At 44.2% G+C, this 19,070-nt stretch overlaps 1 protein-coding gene across 4 annotated transcripts in view; it reads left to right on the top strand.

Moving 5' to 3' along the window:
- Positions 1-19,070, top strand: part of LOC109864935 (protocadherin-1) — a 372,821-nt gene that overhangs the window by 235,232 nt on the left and 118,519 nt on the right. The window contains exon 5 of one of the 4 annotated variants that reach the window (XM_031797893.1): positions 1,958-2,095. The exons of the other annotated variants lie outside the window; for them this stretch is intronic. Coding sequence (XP_031653753.1) covers positions 1,958-2,001 — 44 coding nt within the window. The 3' untranslated portion in view covers positions 2,002-2,095. Of the gene's footprint in view, positions 1-1,957; positions 2,096-19,070 lie in introns of those variants that run through there. 4 annotated transcript variants of the gene reach the window in all.

The raw sequence follows: 19,070 nt of genomic DNA, 5'->3' as shown, positions 1-19,070 counted from the left end.
ATTACGCTCTGGTTTGCAGACCAAATTGCCAAATAGCTTCCCGCAGACCGCCTCGCTCTGCCTCCCTCCTTCCAACTTCCTCCCTCCTCCGCCCATCCCCATTGAACCAACACACATCGAGGGAAATCAACTCCATCATTTGTTTCAAATGAGCAAACAGCTACTTTTTTCCGTAACGGTATACAACATCCAATCTGTCCCCAAAAGATTCAATCATCAGCCTTATTTAAGATTGCAAAACACAGGAAGTAGTTTTGATAGTCCCAAAACAACCCCAGATGGAAGTAGATTTTGTATTATTTTTTGTCGTCAGGAGATGGGAAATGATGCTTTACCAACTGTCTTAACACTCGAACAGCTGAGCCTTTCAGCCTATAAGTATCTGCCAGAGAACGCTGTGGGGCACCTCCTTTAGCAAACACATCAGATTCATCTACTGCTTTGTTATCAACCTAAATATAATGATTGATTGATTGAATGAAGTCATGTCTTGAGAATAATTTGTATATTTTGATTCATTTTATATTGTATATTTTGACGTGAATAAAATGCATGTAAAGATACGTTTTATATTATACTGCAGCACGTTTTTGACATAAAAAAAAAACACCGCAATGTAATACATTTGATTTGAAGATTTGATTAGTAATTTTTTTATTTTACCTTCATTTAACCAGGCAAGTCAGTTAAGAACAAATTCTTATTTTCAATGACAGCCTAGGAACAGTGGGTTAACTGCCTGTTCAGGGGCAGAACGACAGATTTGTACCTTGTCAGCTCGGGGATTTGAACTTGCAACCTTTCGGTTACTGCCGCCCAATAATAGAGTTATAGTAAGCAATATGGTCCAGTAACAGCTTCGTTTTACAAAGTAAAGCGTAAAAGAGAATATCAACCCGCAAGGCGCGCAGGTCAAATGAATTGCCGTAAAAACATGCGCCAACGCTTGATACATAGTACATAACACCAATATAAAGAATAAAGACATATTTGTGGAAATGTATGAAAACAAGATTAATGTATTGATTATACGGGAGACTGTATTGTGCCCTTACCCATACCTTTACACAGGAATCAATCTCCTCTTCTCTCCTGGGTGAGCTGTGGTGCACGGGGAGAAGGATGCTTTCCCTGTTAGACCTGTTCAGTCTCTCAGGCTTCTGAGGCTCAAAGTCAACATCAGAATCACAGGAAGTCCCCACAATGTCATCAGTTTTCAGGTTTCAGGCTCAATATCTGATCCTCCATCCGACTCCAGCTCATCCAAATTCTGTAACATCTGCTATGCTGTAAGCGTCCATTCATTTGGTTTGGCTTGCCATTGTGACCTACACACGTTGTACATTGTACTTAGTATCTGATTTGAATCTCTCCGAGGGGAGATTAAATACCATTTCCAGCCTTTCTAAATGAAAAACTTAGACTGCCCCAAATTAGTCATTATTACACTATTGTTCTAAAATCAATAACCTTCTTCATCCCACTTATCATTCAGATCATACAAATTCAATTGTGAAGTCATGTGCACCAATGTCAGTTTCTATCATTCCTACATCCAATTCATTCAGTGTGGAGAGAGACACATTATCACCTGGGTACCAATGTCCTAAAGCTCATTTGCCTTGAGCCCTTAACGTAGTACTAGGTGGAAGAAACAGGTTAACGGCCTTTAAATACCTTTCTGTTTGTGATAAAGAAATTCTGACAACAGAACAATGTTAAATCTGAATATTTAGGAAGAGTCAGGGAAGGAGCAGGACGTTGCTTTCAAAATGGCAGATTTGTTTACAAAATCAAACGTCAGTGGCCGTTAGCCTATGGCGGTTTTATTGTTAAAGATATGACAGACAATACTTCCAGGTATTATGTTTAAAAAATTTAACAGTTGCTCTGCATCTTAATTTGTTGTCAACAACATGAAAAAATAAATGCTTTCTCCTTGTTTTCTCATTTCCAGCTGCTTTTCATTGGAAACGAGGGACACTTCCACCTGTCTTCTAAACACTGCCCATCTGATATTATGTACACTACCATTCAAAGGTTTGGGGTCACGTAGACATTTTCTTGTTTTCGAAAGAAAAGCACTTTTTTTGTCCATTAAAATAACATCAAATTGATCAGAAATACAGCATAAACATTGTTAATTTAGTAAATGACAGTTTTTTTTATGGAATATCTACATAGGTGTAAAGAGGCCCATTATCAGCAACTATCACTCCTGTGTTCCAATGGCACGTTGTGTTAGCTTATCCATGTTTATCATTTTAAAAGGATAATTGATCATTAGAAAACCCTTTTGTAATTATGCTAGCACAGTTAAAAACTGTTGTACTAATTAAAGAAGCAATACATCTGGTCGTCTTTAGACTAGTTGAGTATCTGGAGCATCAGCATTTGTGGGTTCGATTACAGGCTCAAAATGGCCAGAAAAAAATACCTTTCTTCTGAAATTCATCAGTCTATTCTTGTTCTGAGAAATGAAGGCTATTCTATGCGAGAAATTGCCAAGAAACTGAAGATATCATACAACTCATTGTACTACTCTCTTCATAGAACAGTGCAAACTGGCTCAAACCAGAATATAAAGAGGAGTGGGAGGCCCCGGTGCACAACTGAGTAAGAGGACAAGTACATTAGAGTGTCTAAAAGTATCAAAAGTAAAAGTATAAAGCATTTCAAATTCCTTATATTAAGAAAACCAGGCGGCACCATTTTCTTGTTTTTTAGCCAGGGGCACACTCCAACACTCAGACATCATTTACAAACGAAGCATGAGTTTCGTGAGTCTGCCAGATCAGAGGCAGTAGGGAGGAACATGAATGATTTCTTGGTAAGTGTGTGATTTAGAAAGTTTCCTGTCCTGTTTAAGCCTTCAAAATGTTACAAGTACTTTTGGGTGTCAGGGAAAATGTACGGAGTAGAAAGTATGTAATTTTCTTTAGGAATGTAGTGAAGTTAAAGTAAAAGTTGACCAAAATATAAATAGTAAAGTACAGATACCCCAAAAACTGCTTAAGTAGTACTTTTACGTATTTTTACTTAAGTACTTTACACCACTGTTCGGTTGGTGCGCCTATTCCAGCTGTTGGGAATAGTTGACTGTGTATTTCACTCAACAGTCTGGTCTACTGCACTCAAACCAACATCCTGATAAAAACAACTCCAACATGTTTTCTCTCAACTGAAAAAACGTGTCCTGGGTACATTTCACAAAATTCAGCCTTTCTCTTGTTTTTAAATGTCCACCAACCCTCAAAGGCATTTCCCATGATAAACGAACGAATGAACAGACAATCTTTAGGGGATGAACCACTGAGAGGGAGAGATGGAAAAAGAGAGGAAGGAGCCATTCAGGTCATTAGGTCACAGTGGTGGGCACGTCAGTGGAGCGCAACACCACCATCTGTTCATGTGCCTATTTTGTTGTTTTTTGGTTCCTATGGGGGTCTTTGCTCTTTGACATTTGTCCTGTAAACCCCCTCCATCACATCCCCTCCTCACTCTCTAAGTCCACAACAAGAGGGAGGAGAGGAAATTGGGGAATGAGGGACTGAGGTAACGAGAGGGGAGAGAAAGGAGTGGGAGGATTGGGATGATGGGTGGACACAGTGGGGGGGGTGGAGGGAAGACAGGAAGTGGAGCGCTAATCAAAGGCAGGCCACGCCGTGTGGAACCTTTCCCACAGAGCACTGCCGACCCATGTTTCCCACAGAGCACTGCCGACCCATGTTTCCCACAGAGCACTGCCAACCCATATTTCCAACAGAGCACTGCCGACCCATGTTTCCCACAGAGCACTGCCGACCCATGTTTCCCACAGAGCTGAAGGGCTGCCCTGCCCCTGGCCCTTGTCCCCGCGCCACAAAAATGTGTCCCCACAGAACCAATGTTCCCATGGAATGCCACTGTGCAAAGCCCTGTGACTCATTTCTTCAGAACAGATGACATGTTCTCCCAAATTGGAATTTCAGACCTACCGAAATATTCCCTCTCTCTCTTAAACTTAGTTTTCTCACTGTCTCTCACTGTGTCTCTCACTGTCCCTCAATGTGTGTCTGTCTCTCACTGTGTCTCTCTGACTATCACTGTGTCTATCTGTATCTCTCTGTCTGTCTGTCTCTCACTGTGTGTCTCTCTATCTCCGTGTGTCTCTCTGTCTATCTCTGTGTGTGTCTCTTTGTATATTTCTCTCTCTGTCAGTGTCTCTCCATGTCTATCTCTCTCTCTCTCTGTCTGTATCTGTGTCTCTCTCTGTGTCTCTCTATGTCTATATCTCTCTATATCTCTCTCTTTATCTGTGTATCTCTATCTTTCTCCCTTTCCTCTCACTTTCTCATCCTTTCACTCTCCTCTCCTCTCCTCTCCTCTCCTCTCCTCTCCTCTCCTCTCCTCTCCTCTCCTCTCCTCTCCTCTCCTCTCCTCTCCTCTCCTCTCCTCTCCTCTCCTCTCCTCTCCTCTCCTCTCCTCTCCTCTCCTCTCCTCTCCTCTCCTCTCCTCTCCTCTCCTCTCCTCTTCTCTTCTCCTCTCCTCTCCTCTCCTGGGTTGTGGTGGCTGTGTGCCTTCATGTCTCTATCCCACCCTCCAAACCCCACCATCCCTCTGTCCCTCAGCTCTAGGCTCCTTTCTCCCCACTCCCTGCTGCCTCTGAAGGGCTCTCTAGGGCCTGCTCAGGGCGCCTCTCTCCCCTCTCCCTGTCTCCAAATGAGCAGCCTATGATGGGGCTGGCAGTGGGTCAAACCCCAGGCCCCCTGCAGCTGTCAGGGGCTCCCAGCGTAACCACAGCCACAGCTACTTCGCCCTTAGAAGGGCCGGCTGAAGGGAAACTCTCTCTCACACACACACATATACATAGGCACAAGCATTTCGCTACACCCGCAAAAACATCTGCTAAATATGTGTATGTGACCAATAAAATGTGATTTGATAAGTACAGAGGAGCAAGCGGCAAGTGAACACACACACAGAGGCAGACGATGGATATGGCACCATCAATCCTATTCACAAATAACATTATGTTTGTACACACATACCAGCAGACACAAAATTCACAAGTCTCTCTCTATTCCTCTATTTCTCTCTCTCTCTCTCTCTCACACACACACACACACACACACACACACACACACACACACACACACACACACACACACACACACACACACACACACACACACACACACACACACACACACACACACACACACACACACACACACACACACACACACACACACACATACATTATATAATGCTGTAAGCAGTGGCCCACAGCTGTGATAAACACTGTACTGAACTGAGACACTTGCTGGGATATTCTTGCAAGCCAATATCTTTGTAAATGAAGACAACATATCCAGGCGGAAGGGAAGGTGCTTGTGTGTGTGTGTGTGCGTGTCTGTGTGTTTGTGTGTGTGTGTCTCACTGCAGAATCCAACGTTTGTCCGTAAACGTCACATTTCTAAGCTTAAGTTTAGGCATTAATTCTGAATGGTTAAGGTAAGGGTTAAGGTTAAGGTAAGGGTTCAGGTAAGGGTTAAGGTAAGGGTTAAGGTTAAGGTAAGAGTTAAGGTAAGGGTTAAGGTAAGAGTTAAAATAGGCAGAAGGCATCAGGTCGTCCCTCAGGGCCCGGCCATCTGGGAAGTCAACAAGTTTCCAGGACACATCGTTTCCGCGATATAACATTTAACATTTTTTGACTTTTTCCTGCTGTTCCCTGAAAATTCCACCAGATGGAGACTGGCTAAATATGGTAAATGGACATTTCATCACCAAATGGACATGGCAGTTTCTCGGAAACGGAACAGACTTTGAAGGCAAAATTCGGTGAGCACAGGGGTAGCCAAATGTACTTTTAGCCCCAAAACAAGATGACGTCAAGGCCACAACCCTCTTTGAGTTAATGCACATTTTGTGGAATTAAAGGTCAAAAACGGTAATACAGCGCTAATTTGACCGCCTCACATCAAAGTACATAAGCCTAGGGTGTAAGGCTTAATAGAAGCAGACATTTATCTATAGTACTTCACGAGAAATCGTACAATGTCCATTTTGTGATGGTTAAAAAAAGTGTTGTTTTTTTTCTTCAAAAATGTTATAGATCCAGTTGAGGCGTGTTAAGGTGAATCCGTTAAGCTAAGGGTTCATGTTTGGTATAGGGTTAAAACAAACCAAAATATGCAAGTGCCTAGAACTGGGATTGAACACGCGACTCTCAGAGTTGGAGCTTCCAGTTTATGCCCATCCACCATCCTCATCCACAGCGTCCTAGCTACATCCACCATCCCCGTCCACAGCACCCTAGCAACATCCACCATCCCCATCCACAACGCCCTAGCAACATCCACCATCCCCATCCTTAGCACCATAGCAACATCCACCATCCCTGTACGACAGCCCCCTTTCAACATCCACCATCCCCGTCCACAACGCCCTAGCAACTTCCACCATCCCCGTCCCAAACGCCCTAGCAACATCACCCACCCCCTTCCATAGCGCCATAGCAACATCCACCATCCCTGTACGACAGAGCCCTTGCAACATCCATCATCCCCGTCCACAGTGCCCTAGCAACATCCTGGCCTACTTGATGGTAATAGTGCTCACCGTTGCCCCTAGTGGCCAGTTTTGAAGGACGTCCTGCTTACCTAGGCAGACATTGAATTACCCAGTAATGCTGAATGCCAGTCGAGACAGTCTTGTGAGTACTGCCAATGCCAGCAATGTTTATTATAATGATTGCATATTCACTGGATGAACAGTGTTTGTGTGTATATTCCAGTCCAGTGGATTACAGGCTCCATGCAATCACTGGGGAATAGTGTGGCTGTATAGCCATCTGTTATGGAGGGCCCTTGTGCTGTACTTTTACTCACAACTACACACACCCGCCCTCCCCATAGCCGAGACCTCATCTCACCCCGCCACCCTCCAGGGGGGATGGGCATGTGGGGGTGATTGGACGTGTCAAGGCCCTGTGCCCTGCAGTATTGAGTGCTGTGTCTCAGGCTAAGACAATTCTGTGCTACTCTTCAGCCCCCTCTGCCCTCCGGTCTCCTAATTCTGCCTGGGTGATGCATGTCCCCTTGCCCTGGGTCGGGCTGCTGGCTGCCTGCCTGCCTGCTTGCCTGCATAGGGAGAGGAATGAAAGAAAGAGGGATGGAGCAAGAGAGGGAAAGAGAGGGGATGATTTATTTAGCTGGAGCTTTTGTTTATTTGTGCTTATCTGCGGTGGCCTGCTGCACTCCTGTCGAGGCAGAGGGTGTGTTTGTGCTTGTGTGTGTCAGCCCCCCCCCCCCAATGGTTCCATGGCTGCAGCAGTAAATTGCAGCGTGGCGGACAGGCTCCCTACAACTGATGTAGAACAGCTAGGAGTGCTGAGATCTGCATTTCTGCCAACGACAACAACTGTGTGTGTGTGTGTGTGTGTGTGTGTGTGTGTGTGTGTGTGTGTGTGTGTGTGTGTGTGTGTGTGTGTGTGTGTGTGTGTGTGTGTGTGTGTGTGTGTGTCGGGTCAAAATAATTGTCGCCGTTGATAAAATGAGCAAAAAAGACTGGATAATAACCATATTTTTTTACATTTGTTTTTATAAATAGTTTTTAGTATAAAATAATAACATAATATAATGCACTCATTTGTTGTGAATACAATATAGTTCAGTATTTGTATTATTTATTTTATACAGTCTTTTCTGCTCTTCTTTATCAACTGAGTCAATAATTATAGTCCTGATTATGGTGATATGTCTGGGTTCATGTCTGTGTCTGGGTTCATGTCTGTCTCTGGGTTCATGTCTGTGTCTGGGTTCATGTCTGTGTCTGGGTTCATGTCTGTCTCTGGGTTCATGTCTGTGTCTGGGTGCATGTCTGTGTCTGGGTTCATGTCTGTCTCTGGGTTCATGTCTGTGTCTGGGTGCATGTCTGTGTCTGGGTGCATGTCTGTGTCTGGGTTCATGTCTGTCTCTGGGTTCATGTCTGTGTCTGGGTTCATGTCTGTGTCTGGGTTCATGTCTGTGTCTGGGTTCATGGCTGTGTCTGGGTTCATGGCTGTGTCTGGGTTCATGGCTGTGTCTGGGTGCATGTCTGTGTCTGGGTTCATGTCTGTGTCTGGGTTCATGTCTGTGTCTGGGTTCATGTCTGTGTCTGGGTGCATGTCTGTGTCTGGGTGCATGTCTGTGTCTGGGTGCATGTCTGTGTCTGGGTGCATGTCTGTGTCTGATTTCATGTCTGTGTCTGGGTGCATGTCTGTGACAGAATGGACAGGCCTACAGGTTCTCTAGTAAAGGTCATACATGCTGCATAATGTAATTGAGTACAGAGGACAGGGTTGGAGCCAACTCGTAAAGCGGCAATCAGCAATTGAAACAATAACAAAACACGATCCCCACTCCTGTTTCGGTAAAAAGCATATGGATGTGGCTGATAGACAGAGCTATGGATGCAAAGACTTACCATCCAGGATATCAACATTGTAGTTATATGCTTTGTGTTGAGGCTATGCAGTGTTTGTTACAGTGACTTTGTTTGCAAATAATGGAGTAAAACAAGATTATATTTGTAGTTCTGATGGGGTATGACAGTTGAACTAAGCTCATGAGGCATTTAGAAGTTATATTCTTCAAGAATCAATGGGTACATATCATTCATTTATAAGTCCAAAAATGAATATAGCAACTGCAGATTGCCTCTTTAAAGTACACTTGTCTACCCTACACTAGCCAGCACAAGGACACTGGCTCAAGCAATACAAATCAATGAGCCAAACTTGGCAATGCCAGACCAATGCTGATTCACCGCTTGCGAAACGTTTGGATCCGCTGATTTCAGACCAATGGATCTGATACTTTGAATAAATCACTCAGAGCATCAAGTTGAAGGGAGAAATGGATTACGTTGTTAGAATATACTGTACAGCTCATTTGTTAGAAGTAACCAGAGTTTTTTCAGAGCTTTATAGTCTGGTTTTATTTTACCACCTCCTTTTGTGGCGAGATAAGAACATTTACAGACCTTAGGATTGATGCATAGTTTCATACTCAGGGTGATAACAAAGCATGAAAGGAGTATATAGTGGCTATTTACCATAGGTCTAGTGAGCCATTCACCCACTTGTCTCTCTCTCTCTGAGAAAACAACCAATCAATTTGAGATGGTGGTAAAGTTTTGTGCATAAACCCCACCCCCTATCCCAGATAACCCACCAAATAGACCATAAACCCCACCCCCTATCCCATAAACCCCACCCCCTGTCCCAGTAAATCTAGCTCTACACAACTTCTTTCCTCTCTCTTTCTCTCTTCCTGTCTATCCTTCCCTCCTCTCTCTCTCTCTCTCTCTCTCTCTACCCTTCCCTCCACTCTCTCTCTCTCTCTCTACCCTTTCCTCAACTCTATCTTTCTCTACCCTTCCCTCCTCTTTCTCTCTTTCTCTCTTTCTCAAACCCGAGACCAACTAAATAAGTCCATACCAAACCAATTGAGTTGATTATTTTATGTATCTACTAACAAGTTAAACTTATAATATAAGCTACACATACACAAGCACAGTCTAGGCAATTGAACTTAGTACAATGAAACTGGTCCCTAGCGGGCAAACACAATATGACACGTGTTACACAAAATTGGGATTTCGAAAGAGAGAGTACACGAGAGAAAAGCACTCCTGGGTACATTTGTAAACTATGCTTAGTTTAGCCCTAAACTTGCCCCGAACTGCCGCTCTTATGGGTCAGACTATAATGATGTCATTACGTGTCGAAGGTCTCCGATGGGATATCTCCTCGAGGACAGAATTCCCACTTCTCCTCTGATGGTGACACTTCTGTTGTTACCGGGTGTAACTCTCTGATTGTCCACACGATGTCAGTGTTCTTTTTCTTAGTGGTCTGTTTCCTCGCCCTTATTCTGAAAGAGGGGTCTTCTGAGGACGGCTAATCAGTCATATAGGTGTTTCCAGCGTGGGAATGAAAGCAGTGTAGACACACGATTCCTTGGAGAGAATAACCTGGTGGTCCTTGCTTGAATTCATCCTCTTAGACACAACTACTCATCCGTAGCATTGATTGTTTAAAGGTTCCTTTGTCTTCTTCAACCTCGCGTTGTGTTTTGGGGTTGCTGACTACTCAGTCTTTGGCTGCAGCGCTTGGTCACCAAGTCTGAAATGTTCATTCTTAACGCACATGTTTTATACCAGAAATGGGCGTTTCTGCCTGTAGGGCAAGTTTTCTGGGCGTAACTAGTTATGAGGCAAGGTCTGGATTTTACTCAGATCCAATTTAGACAACTAACTTCACATTTCATCTTTACAAAAACATTCTCTTTGATCTGGACATTTTCCACACAGCATACAGTATGCAAACATCAGGTACATATTGTGAAAACTCTTCAATGTTTTTGTTATAACATCGTCATTCATCTTTTTATAACATAACAAAAACAACATTAATTTTCATATTACATCTATCGTCGTTACTACCATTTTGGCTGTCGAAACATATTGTCCAAAAGTCCATTTATTGCATGTTATTGTTCTGAGGTAGGTTCTCCATAGGCCCATCTGCCACGGCCGTTGAAAGAAGTAGACCAAAGTGCAGTGTGGTGAGCGTACATTTCCCTTTTATTTTAGTAAATGTCACCACAAAACAACAAACAAAAAACAACTGTGAAGCTTACAGGGCTATAGTGCCACTAACAAAGATAACTACCCACACTGAAAGGAGGGAAAAGGGGCTACCTAATGATAGACAGCTGTCCCTGATTGAGAACCACACCCGGCCAAAGCATAGAAATAAAGAAACAGAAAACAGAATGCCCACCCCACATCCTGACCTAACCAAATAGAGAAATAAAATGGCTCTCTAAGGTCAGGGCGTGACAGTACCCCCCCCAAAGGTGCCGCAAAACCTGAACCTATAGCGGTGGGTCCGTGTGGGCATCTATCCGTGGTGGTGGCTCTGGTGCGGGACGTAAACCCCGCTCCACCTCTGGCTCACCCTGCTTTGGTGGCGCCTCTGGTGTGGGGACCCTCACCTCCGACCCCGGACTGGGGAACCTCGTTGCGGGCCTTGGAGTGGGCACCCTCGTTGCGGGCCCCGGACTGGAGACCGTCGCTGGAGGCTCCGGACTAGAAGCCGTCACTGGAGGCTCCGGACCAGAGGCCGTCGCTGTAGGCTCCGGACTGGAGACCATCGTTGGAGGCTTTGTGCCATGGATCATCACTGGGCTGGAGAAACACACAGGAGGCCTTGCTCTGGGAGCAGGCACAGGACTCACCAGGCTGGGAAGACATACAGGAGGCCTGGCTCTGGGAGTGGGCACAGGATACACTGGGCCGTGGAGGCGCACTGGAGGTCTCGAGCGTAGAGCCTGCACAACCCGTCCTGGCTGGATGGTTACTTTGGTCCTGCACGTGCGGGGTGCAGGCACAGAACACACTGGGCTGTGGAGACGCACCAGAGACACAGTGCGCAGAGCCAGCGCAGGATATCCTGGGCTGTAGAGACATACTGGCGGCCAGACGCGCTGAGCCGGCACCCTCCGACCTGGCTGGATGCCCACTCTAGCCCGGCCAATTCGGGGAGCTGGAATGTAGTGCATCGGGCTGTGTACGCGCACTGGGGACAACCTGTGTTCCACCGCATAACACGGTGCCTGACCAGTATGATGCTCACCACGGTAAGCACAGGGAGTTGGCTCAGGTTTCCAACCTGACTCAGCCAAACTCCTTGTGTGCCCCCCAAAACTGCCTCTTGTGACTGCTCCATTGCCGTGACTCCTGGTAGCGAAGTCGTTCCTCCCTCGCTACTTCAGCCTGTTTCCATGGCAGGGTCTTGTCCCCTGCCATAACCTCCTCCCATGTCCAAGATGTCCTCCATTCTCTCCTCTCCCGGGCCTAGGATCCCTGCTCCTCCTGGCCATGCTGCTTGGTCCCTTGGTTGTGGTTAGTTCTGTCACGGCCGTCATAAGAAGTAGATCAAATTGCAGCGTGATGAGAGTACATTTCCCTTCATTTTCGTAAATGTCGCCAACAAAACAACAAATGAAAAACAACCGTGAAGCTTACAGGGCTATAGTGCCACTAACAAAGATAACTACCCACACTGAAAGGAGGGAAAAAGGGCTACCTAAGTATGATTCCCAATCAGAGACAACGATAGACAGCTGTCCCTGATTGAGAACATACCCGGCCAGAACATAGAAATAAAGAAACATAGAAAACAAAACATAGAATGCCCACCCCACATCACACCCTGACCTAACCAAATAGAGAAATAAAACAGCTCTCTAAGGTCAGGGTATGACACCATCAAACATTCCATTCCTCCATATTGAGAGGATAAAGGGATTTTGTCTGCTGCTTTAATATGTACAATGGCGTGTACATTGTACATATTCTTCCATACCTCTGGATCTCTCCCTCACTGGTGGTTGTGAGAGATGTCTCTGCAGGATTATGGTCCACAGTAATCTGACATGAACAGGCCAGTCATGACAGGAGTTGATCAAAATTGGGTTTGTTTTCAAATTCTTTGTGGATCTGTGTAATCTGAAGGAAATATGTGTCTCTAATATGGTCATACATTTGGCAGGAGGTTAGAAAGTGCAGTTCAGTTTCCACCTAATTTTGTGGGCAGCGTGCACTGAGTCTGTACATAGTCAATGCTTCCTTAAGTTTGGGTCAGTCACATTGGTCAGGTATTCTGCAACTGTGTCCTGTCTGTTTAGGGCTAAATAGCATTCTAGTTTCCACTGTTTTTTTTGTTAATTCTTTCCAATGTGTCAAGAAATTATATTTTTGTTTTCTCATGATTTGGTTGGGTCTAATTGTGTTGCTGTCCTGAGGCTCTCTGGAGTCTGTTGTGTTTGTGAACAGAGCCTCAGGTCCAGCTTGCTTAGAGGACTCTTCTCCAGGTTCATCTCTCTGTAGGTGATGGCTTTGTTATGTAAGGTTTGGGAATCGTTTCCTTTTAGGTGGTTGTAGAATTTAACGGCTCTTTTCTAGATTTTGATAATTAGGGGGTATCGACCTATTTCTGCTCTTCATGCATTATTTGGTGTTTTACGTTGTACACAGAGGATGTTTTTGCAGAGTTCTGCATGCAGAGTCTCAATTTGGTGTTTGTCCCATTTTGTGAATTATTTGTTGGTGAGCGGACCCCAGACTTCACAACCATAAAGGGCAATGGGTTCTATAACTGATTCAAGTATTTTTTGCCAGATTCTAATTGGTATGTCAAATTTTCTGATCCTTTGATGGCATAGAAGGCCCTTCCTGTCTTGTGTCTAAGCATGTTCACAGCTTTGCGGAAGTTACCTGTGTTGCTGATGTTTAAGCCAAAGTATATATAGTTTATTTTGTGCTCTAGGGCAACGGTGCCTCGATGGAATTTGTATTTGTGGTCCTGGCAACTGGACCTTTTTTGGAACACCATTGTTTTTGTCTTACTAAGATTTACTGTCAGGGACCAGGTCTGACAGAATCTCGCTATCCCGCTCTCTCTACTATTCCCCCTCTCTCTATCTCTCCACCCTTCCCTCCTCTCTCTATCTCTCCACCCTTCCCTCCTCTATCTCTCTCTCTTTCTCTTTCTCTCTTTCACTGTCTCCACCCTCTCTCTCTCTCTCTCTCTCTCTCTCTCTCTCTCTTTCTTTCTCTATTTTCATTTCTCTCTCTCTCTGTCTCTCTGTCTCTCTCTCTCTCTGTCTCTCTCTCTCTCTTTCTTTCTCTATTTTCATTTCTCTCTCTCTCTCTCTCTGTCTCTCTGTCTCTCTCTCTCTCTGTCTCTCTCTCTCTCTTTCTCTATTATTCCTTACCTCTATTTCTGTCCTCTCTTTTGCTCTCTTGTCTTAATGTCTCTCTGTATACTACCTAGATGAAGCAGTATTGTATGTCATATCGCTGCCCTTCACTGGCCGTGTGCAAATATCCATACTGACGTACTAGATACTTAGATACTGCATTTTATTTACTCATCGTTGCATACCATTTAGCACGTTTGGTAAAAAGTATGCAGTATGCCACGGCCACAAATCAGTTGGCTCCTGATTGGCTGAGTAGGTGGGGCGGGGCCGAGTGCGGGTGGATTTTTCCAAATTCAACAGACATGTATCCCATACACCAGCCTGATAATGCTCAATTCTAATTTCATAAATTTCTCTGAACTTTGAATAAAAGTTGTAGGTAGCCACGCCTACAAAACTAAAACAATCCATGTGTTGAAATGAAAGGGCCTGATTAACATGACACCAATAACGCAGCCACATCCCAGGTCCCCAGTGCCGACACGTGCAGAAATCGAAAGATGGTTTAGTATTTAGTTTAAAAGCCCTGACGAAGGCCAAGAAAACAAGAAACACTAGTGAGAAAACAGAAATCCACTATGGGTAAAAAGATTTACAAAAAAATACTTTTTTCAAAGATGCAATACTAGTGATCATTTTAAGGAGAACAAAAACGACTTAGCCTACATTTGAACACCACCGCAAAAGCTTCCCAATTAACTTCCCTAGTTTCGTTGTTGGCTACTTGAAGAGAACTAGGGCCTTTAATTCGTAGCCCACCTCTTCCAATGCATTGTGGAAAAGTCCTGGCATCCTGGCATCATTACCATACTTATTTTCTGAAATGTCATATACTATTAAACATACGATTTTCACATACTAAGAATGTGCCTTGCGTGATTGTGTTGTTTTCTGCTGTTGATTTCAATAAGACAATAATATCTAATTGATCAGCTGTTGTCAAAACCGAAATGACTATGACTTCTGGGCATTTAAAGTACTCTATTTTCGGAATGTTGCATACATTTAAACCTTCTTTTTTTTGCATACTCAACTGGCCTACTATTTAGGACGTTGTCCCGCTCTCTCTCTCTCTCTCTCTCTCTCTCTCTCTCTCTCTGCCTCTCTCTGGGTTCCTCCTTCACTGGCCTTGAGCTCTCATTGTTATTTCAGTCCATCGATTCCTCTGTGGTCTCTCTTCCATCTCCTGAGGCCCCCCCCCGCCCCCCCCCAACCTCGCCGGAGCCTGACCACATGCCGTCCGTTCAATTCTCCTGTGTCCCCAGTCAGAAAAACAGTGCGAGAACCCTCACCGATGAGGAAAAATACGAGCCCTCCTCTTTAATATCGTTAGGGCAGGGAAATATGAGTATTACATTTCTGTGTCTCCTGGTTATTATCGTGCAATGTGCTTAAATTGGCATCTCAGAAAGGGAATGGGAGTTAGATTTTCCTGCGGTCTGAATAAGGAAACATGAGAGTCCGGCATTAATGTAGTTATATGTAGCAAACGGATCAACAAATCCCTGTGGCATGAATTAGGATATAAAACTATTAGCCTAAAATTTGAGTTATCAATGCTTTTTATAAGGGGAACATAGGAGTTTTATTCAAATATGTTGGATTAAGAAATATGCATACATTTATTAAACTGTACTTTCAAAGAGAGCATTCCAGATTGTTTGATTATAACGTACTGAATCCTCGACTTCAAGTAAAGTATACATTGAATAGGACTATTATGTAAAATTATGTGTTGATGTGCTAATGGGGATCTGAAAATCTTTCCAGGTGAATATCACTTTTAGAAGCCCCATGGACTTGTTAGAAGGCTCGGACATATCTAGCCTTCTCCAGGGGTGTAGGTGGAGTGTCCCATATCTCCAGGCATACCATTAGTTACCTCCCCTAGCGCCAGAAGCTGTCCCTGGGTGTCTGGCTGGCTACTCCAGCATCTACAGGACAGATGGCTGGCTAGCTCGCGGAGCTCTGGGTCACTGTCCCTGAGCATTGGGCCAGCCATCTCTGAGCGTTCAGGGAGTTAGCCACTGCTGCGGTTGCTAAGAAAGCGCTCACCTCCAGGGAGACAGTGAAGAATCGAATGGGTTGTTTTTGTTGTTGTGAGAGAGGTCCAGGAAAAGAGAGTCTCACACGCCACCCTCTCTCCAGCGTGGCGGCGAGAGACTGGGGGCTCAGGGGGTTATGGAATCTCAGAAGGCGAGAGGGTCAATGTTGAGAGTGGAGATGCTAGGAGGAGTTCTCTGGGCTTTGTTATAACGCACACACACACACCACCCGATCTCCAGTGGTTTGAGTCGACTCTGTTTATATTGCCGTCCCGCTGGGGCGCTCTACTGGGATTGCCATGGAAACGGGGGCCCGGGTAGGGGGTACGCAGTGGGGTGTGTTTGGGGAATTGCTGCCCAGTTACCTGACAGAGCAAGAATCTCTCACACACACACACACACTTTATTCTACAGTTTACTCAGAGAGTTCTGTACCCTATCTCTAAATGTAATTATATAAGTTCCCCGCAGGCTCAAACAAGGCCCGGGAAAAGAAATACATTGGAAATCGATACAAAGCAGAAATGGACCTGTGTCACCCTCTCTTAAATAAAACAGATTGATGTGTAACTCTTCAGTGAAAGCATTAATGTCTGCAAGGTCTCTTCCTACTGAACTTCACCACTTTAGTCTTTTACTAAAAAGATATCTTGTTTTTGGTGTGACATATCAGCATTCAATTTACACTGACTGAACAGCTAATTGAATACCGCTCTAAGACTTCAACGAAATACATACTTTTGAAAAGGCGTGCTTTAACTAATATAATTTTAAAGGTGTTTTAGTGACATACTTTTGGTTAATATTATGCCCCCCTGAATGTTTTAAGTCACACAGATTAGTGCTCATCTCAATTAATGAAGAGTTTAGTGGCTAAACGGTACTTTAGCCAGCCCAGGTTTGTTCAATTACAATGACTAGCATAGAAAGGATTCTATTAAGCCTAATGCAGTGAATGCTAGCTGGATTAGCATAGGTAGAGTGATACTGGGTCCATAAAACTAGCACAGGTGCTATGTTAGCATAGCCTCGATGGAGTGATTGCCTTAATGTTGTTAGCCAAGCATGAGTCATGATTTAGCAGGTCCTCTTACCTAGCTTAACTCTAGTCAGGATGAGGGGCTGAATAACTTGATGGACCGCAATCCCCATTCTGCAGAGCAGGCCAGTTTATTTTAATCCTCACCTGAGGTAGATTCACCATACAGCCAAATCGTCTATAGACCAATCCTCATTTTACTTACTAATGTATTTTCTCCTCTCTAAATCCTCCTAGACATGCCTCCTTCCACTACTGCCAGACACTACAATGGAATGAAAAAAAAATCCACACATATTTCACCCGTAAGAGCTGAAGGAATAGCTAGAGTGGCAATTTCGTTGGCTCCTATTGATAGCCGAAGGAGTTTTGTTGAGGATAATCACTGACTTGAAATCTATCCCGAAGGCTCCAATCTGTGCGTAGGCCATTTTGAACTGCAGTGTCTCGCTCAGCTATAATTGTGTTGTTCTACTGGAAACTACACACAGACTCTCTCTACTATTGTGAGCATCTTAAAAAAAACACAGCAATGGCAGCCATTTTGGTTAATACAAAGTCAATTGAACATTGCTTTTAGTTTCTACGTTAGTATTCTAGGTTTTGCGACTTCTTAAGTCACTTTGAATAAGAGTGTTTGCTAAATAACAAAAATGTAAATGTAGTATTGAAAGATTTACAAAACATATATGATATTTGCTCAAAAGCAGCTCTTGCCAGGCCTTATCATCTTGATGCCGCGGTCTCTGCTGCTGTTGTTAGGGGAAAAGAGTCTACTTTATCGATGGCAGCGCTTGACCGCATGACCAACCAGCTTTTCTGTTGCTGCCACGACACGTGATAGAGGGCCTCATGCTCACTGGGGCCAGAATCAATTTCCTGTGCCAAGTAGCAAGGCTGCCTGCTACATCATCCTGCTTCTGGTTTTCAATATTTTCAATAACCCCCCATCACGACTAAACCTCTGCACCCTTTATACCTTTCCTTTTGTGCCGGCCTGAGCCAGGCAATAATGTCAAAGAAAAGCTCTCACTGCTTTCATATTTATCTGCTATTTGCTGATCTTTTCTCTGGTCTGCCTCAGTCAGTCTGGGGATAAGGAAGCTGTGCCCTGCGAGTGCACTGGCCAATTAGGAGGTTTGCCTGGTCTGTATGTCTCATCCTGGGCTGTTGTCACGGCAGCCGGACAGTCTTTGATGTTGCCCTCTATTACGAGGCTAGAAACAGAGTCAGAGACACTATTACAAGAATGGATAGAGTCAGAAACAGTAGTACAAGGCTGGAAACAGTCAGAAACAGTATTACACTGCTGGATACATTCAGAAACAGTACTACAAGGCGAGAAACAGCCAGAAACAGCGGTACAAGGCTGGAGACAGTCAGGAACAGTATTAAACGGCTGGATACATTCAGAAACAGCATTACAAGGCTAGATACAGTCAGACACAGTATTACACAGCTGGATACAGTCAGAAACAGTATTACAAGGCTGGACACAGTCAGAAACAGTATTACAAGGCTGGATACATACAGAAACAGTATTACAAGGCTGGATACATACAGAAACAGTATTACAAGGCTGGAAACAGTCAGAAACAGTAGTACAAGGCTGGTTACATTCAGAAACAGTACTACAAGGCGAGAAACAGCCAGAAACAGCGGTACAAGGCTGGAGACAGTCAGAAACAGTATTACACGGCTGGATACATTCAGAAACAGCATTACAAGGCTAGATACAGTCAGACACAGTATTACACAGCTGGATACAGTCAGAAACAGTATTACAAAGCTGGAGACAGTCAGAAACAGTGTTACAAGGCTGGATACAGTCAGAAACAGTATTACAAGGCTGGATACAGTCATAAACAGTATTACACGACTGGATACAGTCAGAAACAGTATTACAAAGCTGGAGACAGTCAGAAACAGTATTACAAGGCTGGATACAGTCAAACAACGGTAGTACAAGGCTGGATACAGTCAGAAACAGTATTACAAGGCTGGATACAGTCAGACACTGCATTATAAGGCTGGATACAGTCAGAAAGAGTATTACAAGGCTGGATACAGTCATAAACAGTAGTACAAGGCTGGATACAGTCAGAAACTGCATTAAAAGGCTGGATACAGTCAGAAACAGTATTACAAGGTTGGAGACAGAGTCAGAAACAGTATTACAATGCTGGATAC

This window comes from Oncorhynchus kisutch, linkage group LG19 (assembly GCF_002021735.2).
Source record: "Oncorhynchus kisutch isolate 150728-3 linkage group LG19, Okis_V2, whole genome shotgun sequence".
Classification (NCBI taxonomy): Eukaryota; Metazoa; Chordata; class Actinopteri; order Salmoniformes; family Salmonidae; genus Oncorhynchus; species Oncorhynchus kisutch.
The sequence above is the reverse complement of the archived record's forward strand: the minus strand, read 5'-3'. Positions and strand labels throughout refer to the sequence as shown.